This window comes from Hevea brasiliensis, chromosome 15, assembly GCF_030052815.1.
Source record: "Hevea brasiliensis isolate MT/VB/25A 57/8 chromosome 15, ASM3005281v1, whole genome shotgun sequence".
In the NCBI taxonomy this organism is placed as follows: domain Eukaryota; kingdom Viridiplantae; phylum Streptophyta; class Magnoliopsida; order Malpighiales; family Euphorbiaceae; genus Hevea; species Hevea brasiliensis.
In genome coordinates this window covers 73,085,928-73,108,618 of record NC_079507.1, presented here as the reverse complement: position 1 = coordinate 73,108,618, position 22,691 = coordinate 73,085,928, and the positions used below count along the sequence as shown (strand labels likewise).

Sequence of the window (22,691 nt, the reverse complement as noted above, 5' to 3'; positions counted from 1 at the left end):
CCAGACGGAGGGATGTGGAGTTTGCGATGGCGACTATGTATTCCTGAAGATTTCTCCAATGAAGGGAGTCATGAGATTTGGAAAGAAGGGCAAGTTGGCACCTCGGTATATTGGACCTTTTGAGGTTACTAATAGAGTTGGAGCAGTTGCCTACCGGTTGGAGCTACCACCCAACCTTTCTCACGTTCATCCCGTGTTTCACATCTCTATGCTCAGGAAATACATTCCCGATCCTTCTCATGTACTCTGATCGGATGTAATAGAACTAAAGGAGAACTTGACATTTGAGGAGCAACTGTAGCCATAGTGGACTACCAAGTGAGACAGCTAAGATCAAAGCAGATCCCTATGGTTAAGGTTTTGTGGAGGAGCCGATCGGTGGAAGAGTGCACACAGGAGTCGAGCGGGACATGCGTAGTAAGTACCCTTATCCATTCAATGTGTAATCATGTACTTTATTACGCCTTGTGTAAAATTCGAGGGACGAATTTTTACGTAAGGGGAAGAATGTAACACCCCTGATTTTTTATATATTATTATTGGGCTTTGTGTAGGTATCCTCAATTCACGAAAATTCGACAGTTGTCCGAATCTGTGAATTTCCGGCCAGACAAACCAGCTACCGGAAAAGTCTCCGAATTGGATCGAGGTTTTGGCTACCCCACTATTGTCAGGCATCCCGAGCGCGTTCCCGAAGTCGGAATCGGCAAAGGTAAACCCGAACCTTGCTTTTTCGTAATTTTCTAGTGCTTAAATAGGATTAAAAATCCATAAAATATTTGTGGTAGCTTAGAAAATTACGATTCTTTTTGCAATAGCTTAGTAATATTTCTAAGGACCGCGGGGCAGAGTTTTATAATTTTTAGAGCTTATTTGAGCAGTTTTTGCAAAAATGATTAATTATAAGGACTAAATTGAAATTTTACATATTGTGATGAATGATTGATTTGATGGGCCCAGGAGGGGCTGTGTGATGTGATTGAGTTGTGGATATATGGATTGTGGATATAGAAGTGTGTTTTGAGCCCTTTTGCAGGTTGGGTAGGTCCTAGGTATAGGGGAGACTCTGCCGGATTTTCGGCACGACTTAGGACGTATTGGGTCTTTTCTTGATTTGTATTGGGTCATTTGTATTAAATAATTGTAATATAATTGTCAGGTGAGCCGGGACAGCCTTCTTCCTCCGCCCAGCCGCCACAGTGATTGCCGTCAAGTCTGTGAGTAAAATATTAATTTTAATTATAATTTCGATATTATTATATGTTCAAGCATGCCCATGCATCACTTATATGCAAATATTTATGTAGTTAAACTCTAGGCACGATTTAGGTTGCATTCATAACTGTTAGCGTGCCATGGATGTTGTTATGATAATTTGGAGCAGTGTGCGTGCATTGGCGTGCGTGTGATGTGGTGTGGACTATGGATAGGAGGGGTAGACACGGCTTGAGATCTTCGCTGGGACCCGGTCCTTCGGGGTAGACACGGCTTGAGTTCTTCGCTGGGACCCCGATTTGGTTATTAAGTGGAAGTCCGAGCTGAGTTCTTCGCTGGCACCAGGTTGGATTTAAGAGAGCTGTATAGGGGATCAGCTCCCATATATTATGATTGATGTTACAGGGTGCGTGAGTGCTTCAAATTACCTTTTTGTTGTTATGATGTGAAAATATGGTTGCTGTTGCATTTCACTCCACAGGTTGCATTAGTTCTAAATAGTTATAGAGATTATGGTTAAAATTGATATTTTACTCTCTGAGTCGAACGCTCACTCCTGTTCAATATTTTTTCTCAGGCTACAGGAGGATTTTATTGTGGTTAACCTGCTTTTCTCCTTCGCAGGTTGTTTATCAATAGTTTTGTAATTTTATTTACTCCTAGAATTTTCGCATGTATTAGAAATATTTAAATGATTCGGGTATGTAATATAAATTGTCATGTGGACCTGTAAAATTATATGCATGTTTGATGGATTGGATGAGAGAGCTGAGCTCCCATTTATTTTTATGCTGATATGAGTATGTGGAGGGTGAGCTGAGCTCCCCAATTGATGATATATTTTGTTTACAGGTCGGATGAGTCAAAAACTCCCCGTTGAAAGGTCCACTTTATGGCCGGACTCTGTCCGGTTAGTTTCTTGAAATTGGGCCCAAATGAGCCTTAGAGTTGGGTTAATGAACAGTTAGGCTTACTACGGGCCTCGGGGGCTTTAGGCTGGCCCAGGTCCTAGTGCCGGTCCGGCCCATAGGTTGGGTCGTGACAATCTCTTTGTGCGAATATTGATTAAATTATTTGAACTATGTGAACGTGTTGCATTTCATACATAGGAATGCATTAGTTTTAGATAGTTATAGAAATTATATTTAAAATTAATATCTTACTCTCTGAACCGAATGCTTACTCCTGTTCAACTTTTTTTTTCTCAGGTGACAAGTGATTTTATTTGTGATTAACCTACTTTCTTTCCCCAAAGATTTAAACAAAAAATATTTTGATTTGCTTTTATTTTCTTTTATTTAAATCCAGAATTCCACACGAATCAATAGTTATATTTTTAATTGGGTTGTAATAACTTAGTTCTAAAGTTGTAAAATTAATTATGTGAGATTACATGGATGTATAAGATATTTATTATTGATGATGGGGGAGCTGAGCTCTCAAATATTGATATATGTGATTTGAAGATTGTGGGGATGAACTGAGCTTCTCATATTATTAATATTATTTATTTACTGGTTGGGTAAGTTAATGCTCCCCGTTAAATAGTCGAATTTATGATCAGACTCTGTTCATTTATTTTCTTGAAATTGGGTTATCTTAATGAGTTTTATGAATGGATTACTATAAGTTTTAGGGGCCTTATATTGACCAAAGTCCTAATACTAGCCCAACTCAGAAAATCGGATCGTGATAATATTTTAAAATAATTAAATAGCTAATTAATAAAAAATAGAGAAAACTTAATAAAATTAAATTAATTATATTTCATATATATTGTTACTTAGAACGCCACATAGTAAGCTCTCTTTTTAGAATATCACATGAAAAATTTTTGAAAATGTTTAGCTTGCTTTATATATATAGATAAATCATAAATGTACTTTTGAGTGAGAGTGTTTGCTCAAAGGAAGAGATTCCTTAATTTTTTTTTTTTTAAATTTATTAGGATATCTCTTTATATCTGTTTTATGATCTACAGAAAATTAATCCATTTAGATTTCTTAATTTTTATTTCTTAAATGTTACGATAATGAGCTTGATCCTGAGAGATGGAAAGATTCCATTTTGAGCCATGCAAAAATATGATTTTTTTTTAAATTATGAATCAATATGATTACAATTAAAATATTTTTTAAATCATAAAGCTAATATTTGAGCACTTAAAATAATAAATATATATTTGTCATTTTAATTAGTCAACTATCAATATAAATCATAATTTCAATTTCGATCATTGGATATAATTAATATTTAAAATTTTGAAAAATTTATAAAAAATTGAAAATGATGTTATATTATTAAAAGGTTTTTTTTATCACTAAATGAATTTTAATTTTCAAGTTCTTAAATTTTATCATACCATGAATCAAGGAAAAATTATCATAATTTTAATAGCATTTTATTCCTGTTACTAATTAGTGTATATTCTACCTATTGAAACAAAAAATCTTACTAAAGAAAAAATCGACAGGTTTTAAATATTTAATAAATTAAATCATCTGTACCCCTAAAAAAAATGTTCAATTTAATGTTGGTAAAATAAATTCTCAATATTAGTTGGACCGGGTCAGGGTCGGTTCTAATCAAAATCCCATCTCAAGCTATGGGACTGGGCAGCACCCATTGGATCCTAAGCCCAGAAGGACTAGCCCTCATCAATAACATGATCATAGTTTCCCACGGTGGCCAGATCCTCACCACCAAGCTGATCTGCGTCTCACCACTTTGTATCTGGAAAACAGCCAAATTTTTCACCAAGGAATTTGCAAACTGGAATTTCTAGACCAATTTAAATACTGTTGGATTGTCCTGCCAATGTTCCAGGAACATTAATTTCTGTGTAACAATGCTCCGTCGCCACTATATCTCACAAAAATACAAATGGCGTTAGATAATTTTTGTGCCTGCACGTCGCCCCAAGTCCACGAATTTGGAATATTTAAAAGACAGTTTATTCTGATATGATGGAGCTTGTGGCCAAGTCCACAACAAGCTTATGCTTCTCTAGCAGAAGATTGGGTGATGAATTGACAGATCCGGAAACTAACTATTTAGCACTATATAATTGACAAGGCATTTAAAAACTATTATCATAAAAGGTGGGGACAACATTTGTTTCAGTGCCACATTTTGTTTACATTAATATTTAAATCATCCATTCTAAACGGGGATGCAAAGATTAATTTATATTTTATAAGAAAGTCCATTTCTTGCTCTGGAAGCAAGAATAAATAATTGTCTTCCCCCGCTTTTAAAATCCAAAATGAAGAATGTGAGGACACTAAATGTGGAACCAAAAGGAGAGAATACATAGCGAAACTTCATTCTTTCAAGCATCTCACAGAAGTTCGAAAGTCAGGAGTAATGTAATGATATACTCCAAATTTAGGTGGTAACCAACATTTTGTTTTACTAGCCATAAGAATATTAATGAAAACTTATCAAAGATTACATGAGAAATACAAGATAGGAATCTATTGCAGCCTAGCATATCTATATAATTCCATCTGCAAAAACAGTACAGGATTAGAATTAAATTCCATCTCTTTCTCTCTTTGATTCAAGGGAATGGAGAGGGGGAAGTCCATGTTTAAACTTCTAAATCCTGTATTACATTGAAATATTGAATCATTGACCGACTGGCTATAACACTTTCTGTTAACTACGAAATAAATATAATCTATCAAGTTGGTAGCGAGGGAATGAGCTATTTTTATGTTCTCTGAATTTATTAACGAAAGTTTGCATTTCTGGTTCAATTCAATGTCAATGCATTCAGAGTTCATAAAATCCACAAGTAGGGATTGGCTCACTATTCAAGTTTCTTTTCTGATCTGCAATTTGTATCCCATTGCGGTTCATCAGGGAACATAATAACATTGAAATGAATGAGAATTGAGATAGCAAATTTAGCAATGATTTTTTTTTTCTCTGGGGCAGGGGAGAATGATAAAGTTTAATTACGATCAAGCACAATATCATTATTAAATATTCATCAATTTCTGCAGATCATGTTTCATCCACTGGCAACATAAGTTTTTGTACAAGCATGTCATTGGAAAGAAATTCACCTATTGAATACTGACAAACAATTCCATAGTTAGCATGTTCTTGCCTGTATCGTAGATGTTGAATTTGTGATCAGTTAATCTTGCTCAAGCAATGGGTTACTTTCGAAAAAATTCGCAGGTCGAAGCTCAAATCCATCATGAAGTGTGGGCATCATTGGGAAATCTTCTTGGCATGGACTGTGGTGGAACCCTACAGTGTACCATACAACTATATCTCTGTTCTCAATTACTCTATTCCTGCAGATTACACAAATCAATATAAAACTTTTTTTTTTCTTTACACTTTAATTGATGAAATATCAAATAACTGCCTATATTACCTGTGGCTCCACACCGCTAAGCCATCATCTCCATGGCTCCGGTCGGCGTAAAAGCCACCGGCCCATCTCTCGGATTTGTTATAGGGAGTCACCCACACTTGGTATTTCGTATAAGCAGCCCTAATTTGGGGATAATCATCAGTAGAGAGAAGAGAATTAACAGGTTGTCCAGAAATTAACCGGTAACCCACTTGATTTCCGAGTCGGGTCTTCTTATCTGAATTCACAATCAGTAGCTCAGTTGGCTTCAAACCAAGGTGTATCCTAGCCTCAGCTTCAGTTTTGACTGTTTCTCTAACAACCGTCCAATAACTCTTTCTTGGTGATTGGGCGTTAAAGGGTGGTAGTTTTGCTGTTAGTTGTTTGGCTTTGACGAATGAGTTATGGTTGCCGTCAACATCGAGATCAAGGTAGTACGTGAGAAAGTGATCGTGGTTGACGGCGACGGCGTTCTCTGTTATTAAGGTACCGTATACATTTATATTTATTTGATCGTTATTTATGTATGACGTGGCCTTCATCTCCAATATACCTGTTAGAGCCACCTATAAATGCACCGGCAAAATATATCAATTCACCCATATATATATTAATTGTTATATTGAGCTTAAAAAAAATAAAAAAATACTTAATATCATAAAACAAAAAAAAAATCTCGAATTTAAACGCATCTCACCCATTTCTCAATTAAAAATTAAGAAGGTTAATAATGTATAATGACATACAAGAAGAGATTGATTTGTGTCGTATGTAAAATAGCGATCCTCTTTTACTTATATTATTTAAAATAATATAATATTTATATTAATATTTATTATAATATTAAAAAAATAATTAATAAAAAATTATTCATCTTAACTTTTTAAATTAAGAGAATATTTTAATTAAAATTAAAAAGATAAACCACTGATAGCTATTTTTAGTTAATAATTTTATTATAAATTACTATATAAATAGATGAGCATCAAAAGTTAATTTTTACCTGATAGGTATTAAAATATTTAACGGTTACAGAACATTATGTTCAATGGCAGCTTTCTTCTTCACTCCTTTTCCTTGAGCTTCAATTTTGGGAATCCAAACAATTAACAGTTAGGATTTTCTTTGTAACTAAACAGAGAAGACAAACCAAAAATAGACCAAAAAAATTGTAAATTGTTTACCGCCTGGAATTTATTTACAGCAAAGGGGAGGCTACTATACTGAGTCGTGTGGCAATGGAGAAGGGCTCTTGGAAGCTCCATCAACGACAGGAGGGAGAGAAGAAATGGACAAATTCGGGTGCTTTCCTCTCCCTCTCTATCCTTTGTGATTTGAATGAATATTTGGATAGCTGGAGGTGAAATCGAGCTTGGGAGGCAATGAAGGAACTCAAAAGGATCAATAACGGTAAGAAAAAAATGGTGGCAGGCTTCTCTCTGTAAGCAATGAAGCCATTTTTTTTTTTTTTTTTAACTCTGAAACTAAAATAATAATAATAAAAAAAATAAAATCTAGCTCCCCTTCAAAACCTTAAAACATCCAAGTTTTTAATCTTCCTCTTTTCGTCAATCAACAAGTTGACAAGAAAATTCGTTGGAGAAGAAGACAGGGAAAGGGAGAGCTCCTTGTCGCAGTCTATAGATTGGGGGATGAGAAGCTGCTAAACGCTACATTGATAGTGAGAGAGAAAGCAGAGAAAATCTGCAGACGTTAAGAGTGAGAGTGAGGAAGCTAATTGGAAAGGCCTATTAGAATCGGGTGAAATGATAATTTTTGGAAAAATGAGTGAAATTCTTAACTTCACCGAAGTTTGTACACTCAATTAATAAAAAATATATATATATATGAACACACATTTATGTGAGAAATTTATCATGATTTTAGCTAATATATCATTTATTAAATTAGTTGAGTGTATACAGAAAGTATAAAAAAGACTTATTATTTAATTTTGCATATTTTATTATAACAAAATTGAGATAAACTTGTTAAAAGTTTCTACATTTGCTTTGTTTTTAGAATATAACTATTGTATTGATATCTCATGTAGATTTTATTATAATAAATTATTAAAATCTAATAGTCTAATTTTAATGTTAATTTTATTATTTCTCTATAAAAAATTAATTATATGAAATAATTTCTATTTACTTTGAGATTTAAAATGGTATTAAGCCTTTTTAAATGATGATATTTCAAGTTTGAAATTAAATTGAAGTTAAATCTAAAAATAAATAAATAAATCAAATATGCACTTAATTATTATAATGATTGAAACAACAGAATATAGAAGCTTACTCCAACTTTGATGGAACCACTTTTCTTGAACTCCCAATCAAGAATATAATCGTAGTTTCCCACTGTAGCTACCATTCTTACCACCAAGCTGATTTCTGGCTCTCCAGTCTGTATCTGCAAAACCAGCCAAACTATTATGTAATCATACATATAAACATATGTCCATATTGAAATCATTTTGTAAACATAACTGGATCATCTTACCACTTTCCCAGGAACATTAATTTCTTTGTGTCTCATTGCTACATCACCACCATATCTCTCAAAAATGCAAATCACACTGGACATCTTCTGTGCTTGTCCATCTGCTCCTACCACATATCCATCTAAATAAGCTGCATTGGCTGGACAGTCCACCAGCGGCTGGAGGGTGTCAGCAGCTCTCCCAAATCCGAATTCGCCTACGTCCATAAAAGTCCTAAAATACCATTCACTTGTAGGATCCATATATGGAACGAATGTCTCAGACACATGACCTCTATATAGGACAGGACGAAATTTCTTCATTTTTGCATCAAATATAGAGGCTGTTGATATAACTATTCCTGCCCGGGCATCAAATGCTATATGAAGATCCCAATTAGCCCATCTAACCCTGTGGCCATCAATCTTGAACCCACTATCTGATACATTATAAAAGATAGATTTAGGCTTTGCCCTGGAGCGAAAATCAGTACCTTCAGCTTTAGGCAAAGGGGCTCTAAATCTGTCAATGTATGCAGTAATCTGCATAGAATCAACATCAACTAGGATACTAATTCCCTCAATAGGCCTTGCAAATACATTAATCGATCCTCCTCTGTAGAAGCATGCAACTCTAACTGCACGTTTTGTAATGTGTTCGCCATACCAACCAACAGTGAAAGGTACGCAGGAAACCTCGGATAAATTTAAGCCCCTTTTTGTTACGGATTGAATGAATTTTGGATACTTCAAAGGCAGTTTGCTAGCTTGGAAAAGCTCATTAAAAGTGAGAGGAGGGTACCCATGACCAGTATAGACATCGTCTGATATGATGGAGCCTGTGGCCAAGTCCAGAACCAGCTTATGAGTCTCACCCCTTGCTCGAACAACTACCATGGATCGACGAGGAATGAATTTATTTGGCTTAGATGAGGATAGACACTTGAGAACATCTTCTTTGTCGGGTTCTTCAACATCAGCAAAATGGAATGTTAGATTAGGAAAATGTCCAAGCCTTGACTCTTGAACAATGAGCCTTACTTGGTTGATTTCATCTGGACTGAGAGGGTCTAGGGGGTGATAAAGGCTGGCTACAAAGCAGGATTTCATGACAAAAACTAGAAAAAGCAAGGGAATAGCCATGGATGCTGCTGTCTAAAGATGGGTTATGAAGTGAAACACTCATTAGCACTACATAAAAAGAGGCATATCCTAATTTATTGTACCTACTTGCCCACTTGATGACTGCACAAGGTTTACAATCTGTCAAACTTTCTTGCTAAGCAGGGAATGGACATTTAGGTTTGCATATTACACAAAGTCCTTTCCTTGCACCTTTACGTGCAATGGAAGCAAGAATAATTTGACTTACTTTGCCTTTAAACTGTGGAACTGAAAAACGTGGAACTGAAAAACTTTATGACACTAACTGGCTTTCCATTAAAATCTTGTGTTCATTGCGAGCAAGCCGCATCCTTCAAGTTTCAAATTAGTTGCGGAGCTGACACTAAAACAAGATTGGAGTAGAATCAAGCTGTCGTTTATCAAATTAATAAATGAAGCTTATAAATTACTTTTGAGTTTCAATTTCATTAGTTCAAGCATCTCTCAAGATTTCAAAATGCCCAAGAGTGATCAACACTTCCAATTTATGCAGTCCTACAAATGTAGGAATAGAGTACAAGATAAGAAGGAAGAAAAGCCATTACAGACAATCTTGGGTGCACTTTAAGCAAAATCCACTATTTTAAAACCATTATTTATGCGCAGAGCAGTTTAGCCGGTGCATAGGCTGAGGTGGTTTGACTTTAAGCACCGGATTGCTCTCAAAAAAATTAGTTGGCCGGAGCTCAAATCCACTGCTTAATGTTGGCATTACTGGAAAATCTTCTTGACTTGGAATGTGATGAAAACCCACCGTGTACCATAGCACAATGTCCTTATTTTCTATCATCCTATTCCTGTGTTAGCAATCAATTATTAGAATTAACCCAACAATTATTTTTGAAGAAAGTGGGGTGAGTCCATAGTCGACCCAGGCCGTTGGCTCAAGAACCAAATGATCCCCTGCCACAAGAGCAGTTAGCAGTGGATGTGGGGAATAACTTCCCCTTCCCCATGTTGCTATGTTTACGCGAGCATGAAATGGCCTAGGTGGCCAACACACGCATAACTGCATGCAAGTTGCGCTTCAGGTTAATTTTTGCTAAGGTTGCAATTTGGATGAAAATTTAAACTGGCCGAGAGGAAAGGTAGAAAAACTGGTTATTCTAGGCTTTGTTCTTATCAAAGTAAAAATGTTCTTATATAGAGCACTATCATGGTAGCTCTTTCATTGATGTTCTTGGTATGCAAAGTTTCTTTCTCCGAGGTCGTTCCATTGAATTTGATTATGTTAAGACAAGTTCAAAAGTCATGGAGCATGGAATTATGCATGAAATGGACACTTCCATGGATTCTTTAATTTCTAACCATTTTTAATAAAAATATGTTTATGTTCATGTTAATAGAGATTATTTTAATCGAATTAGTACCTGAGGCTCCATGTAGCTAGGGTATCATCCCCTCGGCTCTGATCAACAAATAGTCCCCCTGCCCACTTTTCGGACTTGTTATATGGTGTAACCCACACATTATAGTTAGTGAAGGCTGCCCGAATCTGCTCGTAATCATCCTCTGATAAGAGGGGACTTGTGATTGATCCAGGGATCAGGCGGTAACCAATGAAATTCCCCGTACGGGTCCTCTTGTTGGGATTAACTACTGATAGATCAGCTTGCTCCAAGCCGAGCTTAATCCTTGCATCGAACTCTGTTTTAGCTGTTTCACTAACAACCCTCCAGTAACTTTTCCTAGGCAACTTGTCATCATTCACTAGTGTCATTTGCATCTTGGATTTGACAAATGAATTTGCGTACCCATCCACATCAACATCAAGGTGGTAAGTAAGGAAGTGATCATGATGAGGACCCAAGGTATTTTCTGCTAATAGTGTGCCATACACTTCCTCCTTTATTTGGTCTTTGTGGGTGTATATTGATCCTCTTACTTGTAGCATACCAGTCAGTCCAACCTGTTAAAAAAAAATTATGATGTATAAGAATCCAGTTCTTTTTTTTTTTTTCGAGGGAGGGGGTTAATTGAGCAATAGAAATGATCTACCTACAGTGACTTTGATAGAACCACTCTGCTTAAATTCCCAATCATTTATGTAGTCATAGTTGCCCACAGTTGAAACCATCCTCACCACCAAGCTCACTTCTGGCCTAACCTCCCGTACCTGATAGATGAACATCCTCTCCCATTCAATCAAAGCAACAGCACTAAAAAAAAAAAAAAAAAAAAAATCACCTACCACATTGCCCGGGATTATAGTCTCAGTGTGACGCCACATGATATCCCCAGAATACCTCTCAAAGATGCAAAAGATATTAGGCATTTGCACAGGCATCCCATTTTGGCTAGCAAAATAAGCGTCCATGAAATATGCATTTTCTGGGCAGTCCCTAAGTGGCTCCAGTGGCATTGCAGACAGACCATACCCATACTCACCAGCATCAAAAAATGTCCTATAGTACCATTCTTTATTTAGGTCCATATATGGCACGAACAGCTCTGACACAAACCCTTTATATAGAACTTCACGATACTTCTGCTTCTCAACATCAAATATTGATGCCAATGATATAACTGGACCTGCTCTAGCATCGAAACTTAAATGAAAATCCCAATTGGCCCACCTGGTTTTTGGTCATATATAAAAAAATGATATTCTAAAATTGTTTATAGCAACAAAGATAAATATTTTTTAAATTATTAAGGGAAAAAAAAAATACTGTTATGGGCCCAGAGTATATCTGTTGGAACTAAAAGGTCATCCTGTGGCCCCTCACTCTTACCTAACCTTGTGTCCTTCGATCTCGAAATTTGGGCCATGAGGTTGCACCACGGTTGTCCCCTTCAACGTTGGCCCAAGAGGCGGCGTTTGCATCGATTCTCTGTAATCAGTTCCATCCGCCTTTGGGATTGGAACCGTTGATCTATCTCTAAAGTCCCTGATCATCATACGCTCGATGTCAACGATCAAGGAAATACCCTCAATTGGCCTCATATACAAATTAACTGTTCCATCTAAATAGTAACACATCACCCTGACGATCCTTTTGGACATTTCTTTCTCTCCAAACCACTCTGCGGCATAACTCCCACACGCCACCTCTTCAATCTTGAGTCCTCTCTTGTTAATTGATTCCATAAAGGGTCCATATTTTAACGTCAATTCAACGGCTGCGCTTAGCTCTTCGAAAGTGAACAAGGGGTAGCCATAGCCATCATGGACTTGATCAGAAATGATCTGATTGAATGTCAAGTCTACGATGATTTCATGAGTGGTTTGGTCTATTCTGGCAATTACAAAAGCTTGGCGATGTGGGTTTTTCTTGAAAGGGTTTCTTAACCATGAAAGGACAGTGGGTTTGGGTGGTTCTTCTAGGCCTACGTAATGAAAGGTGATGGTGTGAGATGAGGTGGGATATGAGTAATGGACAATAGCCTGAACCCATGTAATTTCAGCTGGGGTTAATGGGTCCAGTGGATGTGGATGCTGGCGTTGGTGAGTGGGGATAATGGAGAGGGCGGAGAGGAGAAGGAAGAGGAGAGTTTTGGAGAATGGAGACATGGGCGTGATAACCGGACAGTAATGGAAGGTTTTCGTCATTGGCGTAAGATTTATGAAGGTCTTAGTCTCTTCCCTTTGTGGGTCTTTATCCTCACTTGCGTATGCCAAGTCTTATGTGGAAAAGGTTGGTGTTTTGGATTGTTGTGACTAAAGCATCTGTTTTGCAGGGCCACACCACTGATTCTTCGCTCATTATTGTCTGTTTTGCAGGGCCACACTATTCACCCTTCACTAACCGTATTCCTGCATGAAATGTGCTTTTTCTTCCCATATATTCACCAACATTAAGCAATATATGATATGAACTTGGAATCTCAAGATACAAATCCGAGCTTTTACTACTGAAGTAACATATAATATCGAATTTGAATACATAAGACTGTGATTAAATAATATATAAAATTAGATTACAATATGACAATAAATTCCATTTCATATTATACCTTAAATCTTGAGGTTAATTAAACAATAGTAAAGATTATTTCTTTCCTATGAATTTTTTTATATATATAATTAAAAACAAGTTTTTGTTCAAAATAATAAAGAAATAAAATAAATTCATAATTTTATTAAGGGGGCGGCTACTATAAGATTGATTTTTTATCATAATGATCTAACAATTTTTATATCAAATATTTATACCGATATTCATGAACATATTATTTCAGTCATGTGTATACTTTAATTGATGATGTACAAATCTTAGTATAAATATTTGTTTTAAAAATTACTAGGCTCTCTTTTTATTATGTAAAGTTGATATTACTTCCATTTTCTTATAACAAGCACGCAAATCTAAGGCACACACACAAATTGTACAATCACACAGTATTGAAAATAGAAGAAGAATAACATAGGATTTAACGTGGTTCAACCGTGAGGTCTACGTCCACGGGCAAAACAAGAGAAAAAGTTACACTATGATGAAAAGAGCAAGATACAATCAATCAGAACTCTAAAACCCTAACTCCAGTGTGTTTCCCAAATATCTCACAACTCTACGGCAAAGGGTAGAATATTATAATATTTATACTGGTCCATACCGCGAGGCATTGCCCCTGCACCCCAAAGGAGATCAATGGTGAGTTTTGGGCCCAGGCCCTCTGCCACCACCACCGATCTCACTTTTTATCCCAATCGGGTTGTAGAACGAAATTTTCGGGTCGGGTCACAATTCAGGCCCATGAAAAAAATATCCAAAATTTCAAGCCATAAAAAATAACAATTCTTCCCATTGGTTTGAATTCTCTCAATCATCAACAAAATAACCACAAAAACACTTTGTCTTGCCATATGCCCTCGCAATGGCACTACTGAGCACTACAAATACCAACCAAGTCTAGGCAATGCCTAAACTTGCTGACTGGAACTCCCTTGGTCATCATATCTGCTGGATTATCACGTGTAAAGACTTTCTGCACAACTACAGTCCCCTGAGATATAATATCTTGAATGAAGTGATATCTGACATCAATGTGCTTAGTTCGCTCATGGTACATCTGATTCTTTGTTAGATGTATTACACTCTGGTTGTCACAAAACACTGTTGCCTTGTTATGTACAACCTAAGATCACCCACCAAAACTTGTAACCATAAAACTTTCTTTACTGCCTCTGCTAAGGCCATATATTCAGCTTCTGTGGTAGATAAAACAACTGTAGCTTGCAATATTGCCTTCCAACTGATAGTACTTCCAGAAAGAGTAAACAAATAACCTGTCAAAGATCTCCTCTTGTCTAAGTCTCCTGTAAAATTTGAATCCACATAGGCAACAACTGAATCACTCATCTTGGCCCTATCAAATGTCAAACCAACATCTTTAATATCTGTCAAATACCTCAAAATCCATTTCACTGCCTGTCAATGCTCTTTCCCAGGACAAGCCATGTATCTACTCACAACACTAACTGCTTATAAAATGTCAGGTCAGGTGCATACCATAGCATAAATGATGTTACCAACAACACTCGAATAGGGAACACTAGACATGTGCTCCATCTCCTCATCTGTTTTTGGTGACATATCTGCAGATAACTTGAAATGGGCAGTAAACGGAACAGTCACAGGCTTAGTATTATTCATGTTGAAATGCTTAAGCACTTTCTAAACATAGGCTTGTTGAGACAAGAAAAGCTTCCCAACACTTCTATCCCTGGTAATTTCCATTCCCAGTATCTTCTTTGTAGCACCCAAATCCTTCATCTCAAACTCATCACTCAACTGCTTTTTTAGAATATTAAATTGTGACATGCTTTTAGCAGCGATAAGCATGTCATCCACATACAATAGCAAATAAATAAAGGAATCATCTGAAAGCTTCTTATGATACACACAACTATCATATGAACTATGATTAAAGCTATTACAAACTATGAATGTGTCAAATCTTTTGTACCACTGCCTAGGAGACTGTTTCAGACCATATAAAGATTTCTTAAGCAAGCAAACACGGTTCTCCATACCTGGAATGAGAAATCCCTCAGGCTGACTCATATAAATTTGCTCCTCCAACTCACCATGTAAAAATGCTATCTTCACATCTAGTTGCTCAAGCTCTATATCATGAAGAGCAACCATAATAAGTAAGACTCTGATAGAACTGTGCTTCACAACTAGAGAAAATACTTCATTAAAGTCAATCCCCTCCCTCTGAGTAAAGCTTTTTTGTTACTAACCGTGCCTTATATCAAGGTGCTTCAACCCTTGGAGTGCCTTCCTTTTTCTTGAACACCCATTTGCAACCTACCACTTTTTGTCCCTTAGGCAATGTACAAGCTTCCAAGTCTGATTCTTGTGAAGAGATTTAATTTCTTCACTCATAGCACCAACCCACTGATCTGCATCTGAATAAGAAATAGCTTCTCTATAATTATTGGGTTCATGCACATCAACTATCTCAGTAACTGATAAGGCAAATGCAACTAGATCTGCATATGCATATCTCTGCGGTGGTCTAATCTGTCTTCTCTCTCTACCAGTTACAATGCTATATGGTTTTTGTTGCTGTTGCTCAGGTGCATCCTCTTGTTGATCAGGATCTTACAACTCATCTTCTGAATCACTGGACTAAACTGCTAAAGTATCAATATCAAGCTCCACCTATTCTCTGACACCGTGATCTGATTCTACTATTGACTTTTCCCTCTAACTATCCAATGAAGCAGACTTATTAAATATCACATCCCTGCTGATAATTAATCCTGGAGACTTTGTATTATTGCACCACAACCTGTAGTCTTTCACTCTAGATGCATACCCTAGAAATATGCATTTTCTTGCCCTCGGCTCAAGCTTACCATCTCTCACATAAGCATAAGCAGGGCAACCAAATACTCTCAGTTGAGAGTAATCAGTAGGTGAACTGGATCAAATCTCAAAAGGAGTTTTGCACTCAATAGCTGTAAATGGAGATCTATTAACCAAGAAACAGGCTGTATTAATTGTTTCAGCCCAAAAATCCTTTCCTAATCCTGAATGTGAGAGCATGCTTCGTTCTTTGTCACAAAGCATTTTGTTCATGCGTTCTGCAATACCATTCTCTTGTGGTGTCCTTGTACAAGTGCGATGTCTCACTATACCTTCATTGCTGTAGAATGCATCGAACTCACGATTGCAAAATTCAAACTCGTTATCAGTTCTAAGACGCTTGACCTTCTTTTCTGTCTGCTTCTCAATCATCGTCTTCCACTTTACAAAGGTTGAAAATGCCTCATCTTTTGTTTTCTGAAAATACACCCACACCATCCGAGAGTAATCATCTATCAAAGTCATGAAGTACCTGGCACCGCTCTTGAAAGGGATTCTGTTAGGACCCCATAGATTTGAGTGGATATAATCCACCGTTCCTCTGGTCTTGCGTATTGCCTTTTTATCGAACTTAACCCTAGTCTATTTGCCAAACACACAATGCTCACAAAAGTCCATAAATTTTGTTTTCTGCCCGTCTAACAAATCCCACTTGCTTAACACAGATAATCCTGTTTCACTCATATGACTAAGACGCATATGCCACAATTGAGTCTAATTCTGATTATTACTTCTGGATGCTACTGCAGCTTCCCCTGAAGTTGTACTACCCTGAAGAAAATACAATCCTGAAATCAAACTACTCTTCATGAGTACCATAAAGCCGTTGCACACTTTGAGAACTCCATTCTCTGCATGATATCTGAATCCATGAGAGTCAAGTGTCCCAAGAGAAATCAGGTTCCTCTTTAGTCTTGGAACATGCCAACACTCTATAGTTCTGACAACGCCATCAAACATCCTTACCAATTCCTTCAACAAATAATGCATGATCATTGCCCTGAAACACCTTGTCTCTCATCTGTTTGTAAGTGACAAACTAGTTTCTGTGTGGACACATGTTATAAGTAGCACCAGTATTAAGAATCTAAGAATTTTGTCCATGATCTAAACTCACGGACTGCACTCAAAACAGTTGGCCTTTTTCATTCTTGACTTAGCTCTGGCCTTAGATTTCTTCCTACTGGAAGAACCCTCCCTTGAATGTGTTCTTCCCCTGCTCACCAAACCTTCCCCCTCAAATCTTTCTTTATTATCTGAAATTTTTTTTTCAACTCCTTTGATTTTAGAGAATTACTAACATCGTCTAGTAAAATACTGTCTTTCCCATATAACAAAGTATCAACAAAAGTTTCATAGGAGGTTGGCAAAGAACATAACTTAATAAGGGCCTGATCCTCACTATCAATCTCAATATCAATATTCTTCAGATCCATAATAATTGAATTGAATTCATCCAAATGTTCTTTAATGGGCGTACCTTCGCTCATTCTCATATTGTACAGTCTTTTTTTCAGATACAGGAGGTTGATCAGCGATTTAGCAGAGTATAACTCCTCTAATTTCTTCCATGCCACAGATGCTGAGCTTTCATCAGCAATCTCGCGTAGGACATTATCAGTTACGCTCATAAAAATCCCACTCAAGGCTCTCTCCTTTAGATCGGCCTTCTCCGCCTCTTGGATACCTTCGGGAAAGTTATCCTCGATTATCTTCCATAGACCTTGTAGGATCAAGAAAGATTTAATTGTAATCTTCCACAGACTGAAACTCAATCCACCATCAAACTTCTCCATCTTATACTTCATTGAAGACGACGCCATCTGTGAACCCTAGGTTTTAAGCATAAAGCTCTGACACCAGTTTCTTATAACAAGTATGCAAATCTAAGGCACACATACAAATCGCACAATCACACAGTATTAAAAATAAAAGAAGAATAATACAGGATTTAACGTGGTTTAACGGTAAGGTTTACGTCTATGGGCAAAATAAGAGAAAAAGTTCCACTATGATGAAAAGAGCAAGATACAATCAATCAGAACTCTCAAACCCTAACCCCAGTGTGTTTCCCGAATATCTCACAACTCTATCAGTCCGTGCTCTCCGCCACCACCACAGATCTCACTTTTTATCCCAATCGGATCACAGCGCGAAACTTTTGGGTTGAGTCACAATTCGCGCCCATGAAAACATATCCAAAATTTCAAGCCACAAAAAATAACACATTTATTTATATTCTTTAATTTTTATATAAGTTCAATGTACTTTTTATTAAAGGTGGTGTGACAACAATAAATTTAATCTTTTATAATAATGAGCATAACAACTATTATATCAAATATTTATATTAAAATTTAAATATATATTATTTTAATTATATATTAATTAATTTTACATAAAATTTTAATATAAATATTTAATTTTAAATATTATTAAAATTTATATTTATTTACAATGCATCCATTCAATTGAAATTAAAAAATTAGCTGAGGATATTGTATTAAGGGGGGAAAATAGCACCAATTAAGTGGGCAATTTTTGGGTCAAAAAATGAGCAGCATACCCTTGTTTTTTTCAGAGGTCCGCTGTAAAATCAAAGCTCAAGCTGAAGCCACAGTTATACGCAAAGTCCAGGCCCAGCAACCCAAATGCAATCTAATAATATTGATTTTTTTTTTTATATATAAAAAATGAAAATTTCTGAAAAGCGCTCGCTCGGTCTAGGAAGCTCTAGAACTTGAGAGACAGCTCTGTGTTAGTTCATTGCAGGTCTCGCTCTCATCAACGCAATCTCTCTCGAAGCCTCTAACTGTCTTTCTCTCTATCTTTACCACTACCACCTTCTCATTAGCAACTTTCCATCTCTCCTTCCACATTTTGCATTTTCATATCAGGTTCGTAGCTCTTTCTCATCTTTATATATGGGCTTAATTTTAGTTACACGCTTCTTTCTTGTTTCTTTTATTGCAATTATATTTTGGACATGCCATGAAGTAGTGATCCTTGCTTCTCGTTTTCTTACTTGTTTCTTTAATCAAATTAAGTTAATAACTGCTACTGAAGTAAATGAGCATCTCTGAATTTGGGTTGTTGTTGTTCTTCTTGTTTATCGTGGAAAGGATGGCTTCTTCTCAAGCATATTTACGTTCTTTTCAGTTGGTGAAATTCTTTTATTCCGCCACACTGTTTCCGTTTAGCAAAATCTTTGATACGGATAACTGTATCAATATTTGAATATTGATGGCTTCACATATAACGTACGTTAAGCTTTTTTAGAGTTAGTTCTGGAAGGTTATTTAATTGATTTGTTTCTCTGAGTCGATAGATTATAGATATAGCTATACAAAAGCACACATACTAAAGAATGAATTTTTATTTAGAAATATATAAAAAAAAAATGAGGCTAGCCTATGGGAGTTGTCTGTCAAAAGACTATAGGACTGCAGGGGATATTCGGTGTCTTTTAAAATATATACTTATTAAATGTTTCATGGTAAATTCACCATGAAACCATTTACACATGCTTCATGAAAGCCTAATGCAATTACTAGATAATTTAGTATTCATTTAACCCCTTTACATGGTTTGGTTAGGGGTCTCACCATTTGATATGTCTCCATAGATTTGGTTAGAAAAACCTTAGAGGTGTTTGTTGAAATACCCAGGTGAACCAATTTTACTGTTATTTGATGAATGGGGACCGTGTTCTTCATGTCCTTGTAGATTGTTAGTCATATTCTCAATATATATAGGAACACTATGATTGCCTGTTGTGGTGTTATAACCAAGAAAAGGGATACGACATTCATCAGATGGCTTAGGCAAATAGACATCTGGCCTATTTGGTGGCATAACGAGAACAGAATCAATAGCGATACATTTCTTGTCGCAATTTGACATTGGAGATCTAGTTGCAGACAAAATATGCTGAAGATAATCACACTTTCTTTAAAGTTTCTTATTGTTTTTTATTATGAGCTTTCTTGTAAGCTTGGTCTAGATATCTTTTAGTGGAAATCTTCCAAAGGCTCTGTGGCAAACATAATCTGTTCTAAATATATATATAGCCAGTGGGAAGTTGTTTCCTTGATTCCTAAATGCATTTTGGTGTATGGGACAAAACTGTGTGCCCATGTACACGCTTATCATCATTAGAGCTTAATCTTGGAGAGGGAAACATTCCAAGTTTACCTTATCATTCATATTTTCTTAATATAGTTGAACGAGAAGGATGCTGAGAAAAGAAAGCAAACAGAGTGTCCTGTCTCTCCTAATGTCAAAAAACAGGAGGATAGGAAGAGAGAAGTGTACAAATTTTCTCCTACCAGTATTAATTTATTTAATTCTGAGAATCTGGAGTCAAGGTCCCAACTGCAGTTCTGCCTTTCATGCTTTCCTTTATTGATTTTCATAACTTATGGGCGTGATTTGTTTTTCTTTTATTATGAAGTGTCGTATAAATTTATCATTGCCATAAAATTTGTCAAAGTGTAGAAATGGCCGAACAGCAGTACATTGTGGTATCTGATAGTGAAACCATCGGAGAGGAGAAATCTTCTTCTGCTTTTCCTGAAATTGCGATTGGAATTGACATTGGCACATCACAGTGCAGTATAGCAGTCTGGAATGGCTCCCAGGTAGAACTCCTTAAAAATACTAGAAACCAAAAGTTGATGCTATCATATGTCTCTTTCAAGGAAGATACTCCTTCAGGAGGAGTCAGTAACCAACCGTCCCATGAGCTCGAAATGTTTTCTGGAGCTGCAATCTTCAATATGAAACGCCTAATTGGCAGGGTTGACACTGATCCAGTTGTTCAGGCAAGCAAAAGACTTCCATTTTTGGTACAGACTTTGGATATTGGTGTCCGCCCATTTATTGCAGCCTTGGTAAACAATGCTTGGAGATCCACCACTCCTGAAGAAGTTCTTGCAATATTTCTGGTGGAATTACGAGCCATGGCTGAAGTTCAGCTGAAGCGGCCTATAAGAAATGTTGTTCTTACCATTCCAGTGTCATTTAGTAGGTTCCAACTGACCCGGATTGAACGAGCTTGCGCCATGGCTGGTCTTCATGTCCTCAGGCTGATGCCTGAGCCAACAGCTGTGGCATTGTTATATGCACAGCAGCAGCAACAGACTGTGCATGAGAATATGGGAAGTGGAAGTGAGAAGAACGCCCTCATCTTCAATATGGGTGCTGGATATTGTGATGTAGCTTTGAGTGCTACTGCTGGAGGGGTTTCGCAGATTAAAGCCTTGGCAGGAGCTGCTATTGGAGGCGAAGACATCCTACAGAATATGATGCAGCATCTATTGCCAAAATCAGAAAGCCTTTTCTTGAGCCATGGCATCAATGAGATCAAATTGATGGGATTGCTTCGAGTTGCAACCCAAGATGCAATCCACGGGCTTTCTTCCCAGAACAGTGTTCAGGTTGATGTGGATTTGGGAAATGGGAAAAAGTTATGCAACATAATTACTCGGGAGGAATTTGAGGAAGTGAACCATAAGGTGTTTGAAAAGTGTGAGAACCTCATAAAGCAGTGCTTACAAGACTCAAAAGTAGACATAGAGGATTTGACTGATGTAATACTTGTAGGGGGATGCTCATACATCCCAAAAATAAGAAATATTGTCAAGGATATATGTAGAGCAGAGGAACTCTACAAAGAAATGAACCCATTGGAAGCTGCCGTCTGTGGGGCAGCTCTTGAAGGAGCAGTGGCTTCTGGAATCAGTGATCCTTTTGGAAGTTTGGATCTATTAACAATCCAAGCTACTCCTTTAGGCATTGGGATAAGAGCTGATAGAAACAACTTTGTTCCTATAATACCTCGAAATATGACAATGCCTGCAAGGAAAGAGCTGTCCTTTACAACCACTCATGATAACCAAACAGGAGCACTTATCCTTGTTTATGAAGGCGAAGGAAAAACAGTAGAAGAAAATCATTTACTGGGCTATTTCAAGATTGTTGGAATTCCCCCAGCACCCAAAGGAGTTCCGGAGATAAATGTGTGCATGGACATTGATGCCGCGAATGTGCTGCGAGTTTTTGCTGGAGTGACGATGCCAGGGACTGAACTTCCAGTGGCACCTTTTATGGAAGTAAGGATGCCTACAGTTGACGATGGACATGGTTGGTGCGCTGAAGCGTTGCATAGGGCTTATGGGTCTACACTAGACCTAGTTACCGTGCACAAGAAGGTTTAATTATGATGGTGATCAGAGAAGAAAATCTAGGAAGATGAACAGCTTATAAGAATGATATTATGTTTACATATTTCCAAAAATGTGTGAGGAAATAAAACTTGTTATCTTAACTTTGATATAATGTTCGTTCATGCTCTATTTTAAGTGTTATTCAAAATTTTACGAGAAATCTAGTTGGTTGGGATGTTAGTTATGTTCTCCCTTCCTTTGATTGCGTACCAGTGATGATGAAAATTTGTATTTTAGTGATTTGCTGTCTTCAACATTCTGTTAAGGGGAATTAGTTGATAATTACGCCTTTATTTCTTTCCTTTCAGAATCTTACATTGATTTTCTCATACTTGGCAAGAAAACTATGACTACCTGAAAGATGGCAAGCCTTCAGTGAGACGGGTCAACAAAGGCTGATGTTTTCTG

General features: G+C 36.8%; 3 protein-coding genes across 4 annotated transcripts; 1 reads left to right on the top strand and 2 right to left on the bottom strand.

Annotated features, from left to right (window-relative positions):
* Nucleotides 1-5,112: 5,112 nt before the first annotated feature.
* Nucleotides 5,113-9,376, bottom strand: LOC110671084 (primary amine oxidase 1). The gene is made up of 4 exons (XM_021833463.2): nucleotides 8,093-9,376; nucleotides 7,889-8,002; nucleotides 5,609-6,153; nucleotides 5,113-5,525 (listed from the first exon to the last, which is right to left on the bottom strand). The coding sequence occupies exons 1-4, from the start codon at nucleotides 9,212-9,214 to the stop codon at nucleotides 5,363-5,365; spliced, it is 1,944 nt and encodes a 647-aa protein (XP_021689155.2). The 5' UTR covers nucleotides 9,215-9,376; the 3' UTR covers nucleotides 5,113-5,362.
* Nucleotides 9,377-9,693: 317 nt separating this feature from the next.
* LOC110671061 (amine oxidase [copper-containing] alpha 2, peroxisomal) lies at nucleotides 9,694-12,841 on the bottom strand. Its single transcript, XM_058136444.1, has 5 exons — nucleotides 11,971-12,841; nucleotides 11,427-11,811; nucleotides 11,240-11,351; nucleotides 10,606-11,146; nucleotides 9,694-10,032 (listed from the first exon to the last, which is right to left on the bottom strand). The coding sequence occupies exons 1-5, from the start codon at nucleotides 12,786-12,788 to the stop codon at nucleotides 9,828-9,830; spliced, it is 2,061 nt and encodes a 686-aa protein (XP_057992427.1). The 5' UTR covers nucleotides 12,789-12,841; the 3' UTR covers nucleotides 9,694-9,827.
* A 5,920-nt stretch (nucleotides 12,842-18,761) lies between these two features.
* Nucleotides 18,762-22,467, top strand: LOC110671080 (heat shock 70 kDa protein 8). 2 transcript variants are annotated; one of them, XM_021833457.2, is made up of 2 exons: nucleotides 18,762-18,953; nucleotides 20,554-22,467. In XM_021833457.2, exon 2 carries the CDS (start codon nucleotides 20,556-20,558, stop codon nucleotides 22,272-22,274), a length of 1,719 nt encoding a protein of 572 aa, XP_021689149.2. In that variant the 5' UTR covers nucleotides 18,762-18,953; nucleotides 20,554-20,555; the 3' UTR covers nucleotides 22,275-22,467. The 2 variants fall into 2 exon arrangements, with proteins under 2 accessions (XP_021689149.2, XP_021689150.2); XM_021833458.2 differs by having other exon boundaries at nucleotides 20,510-22,467.
* Nucleotides 22,468-22,691: the final 224 nt, after the last annotated feature.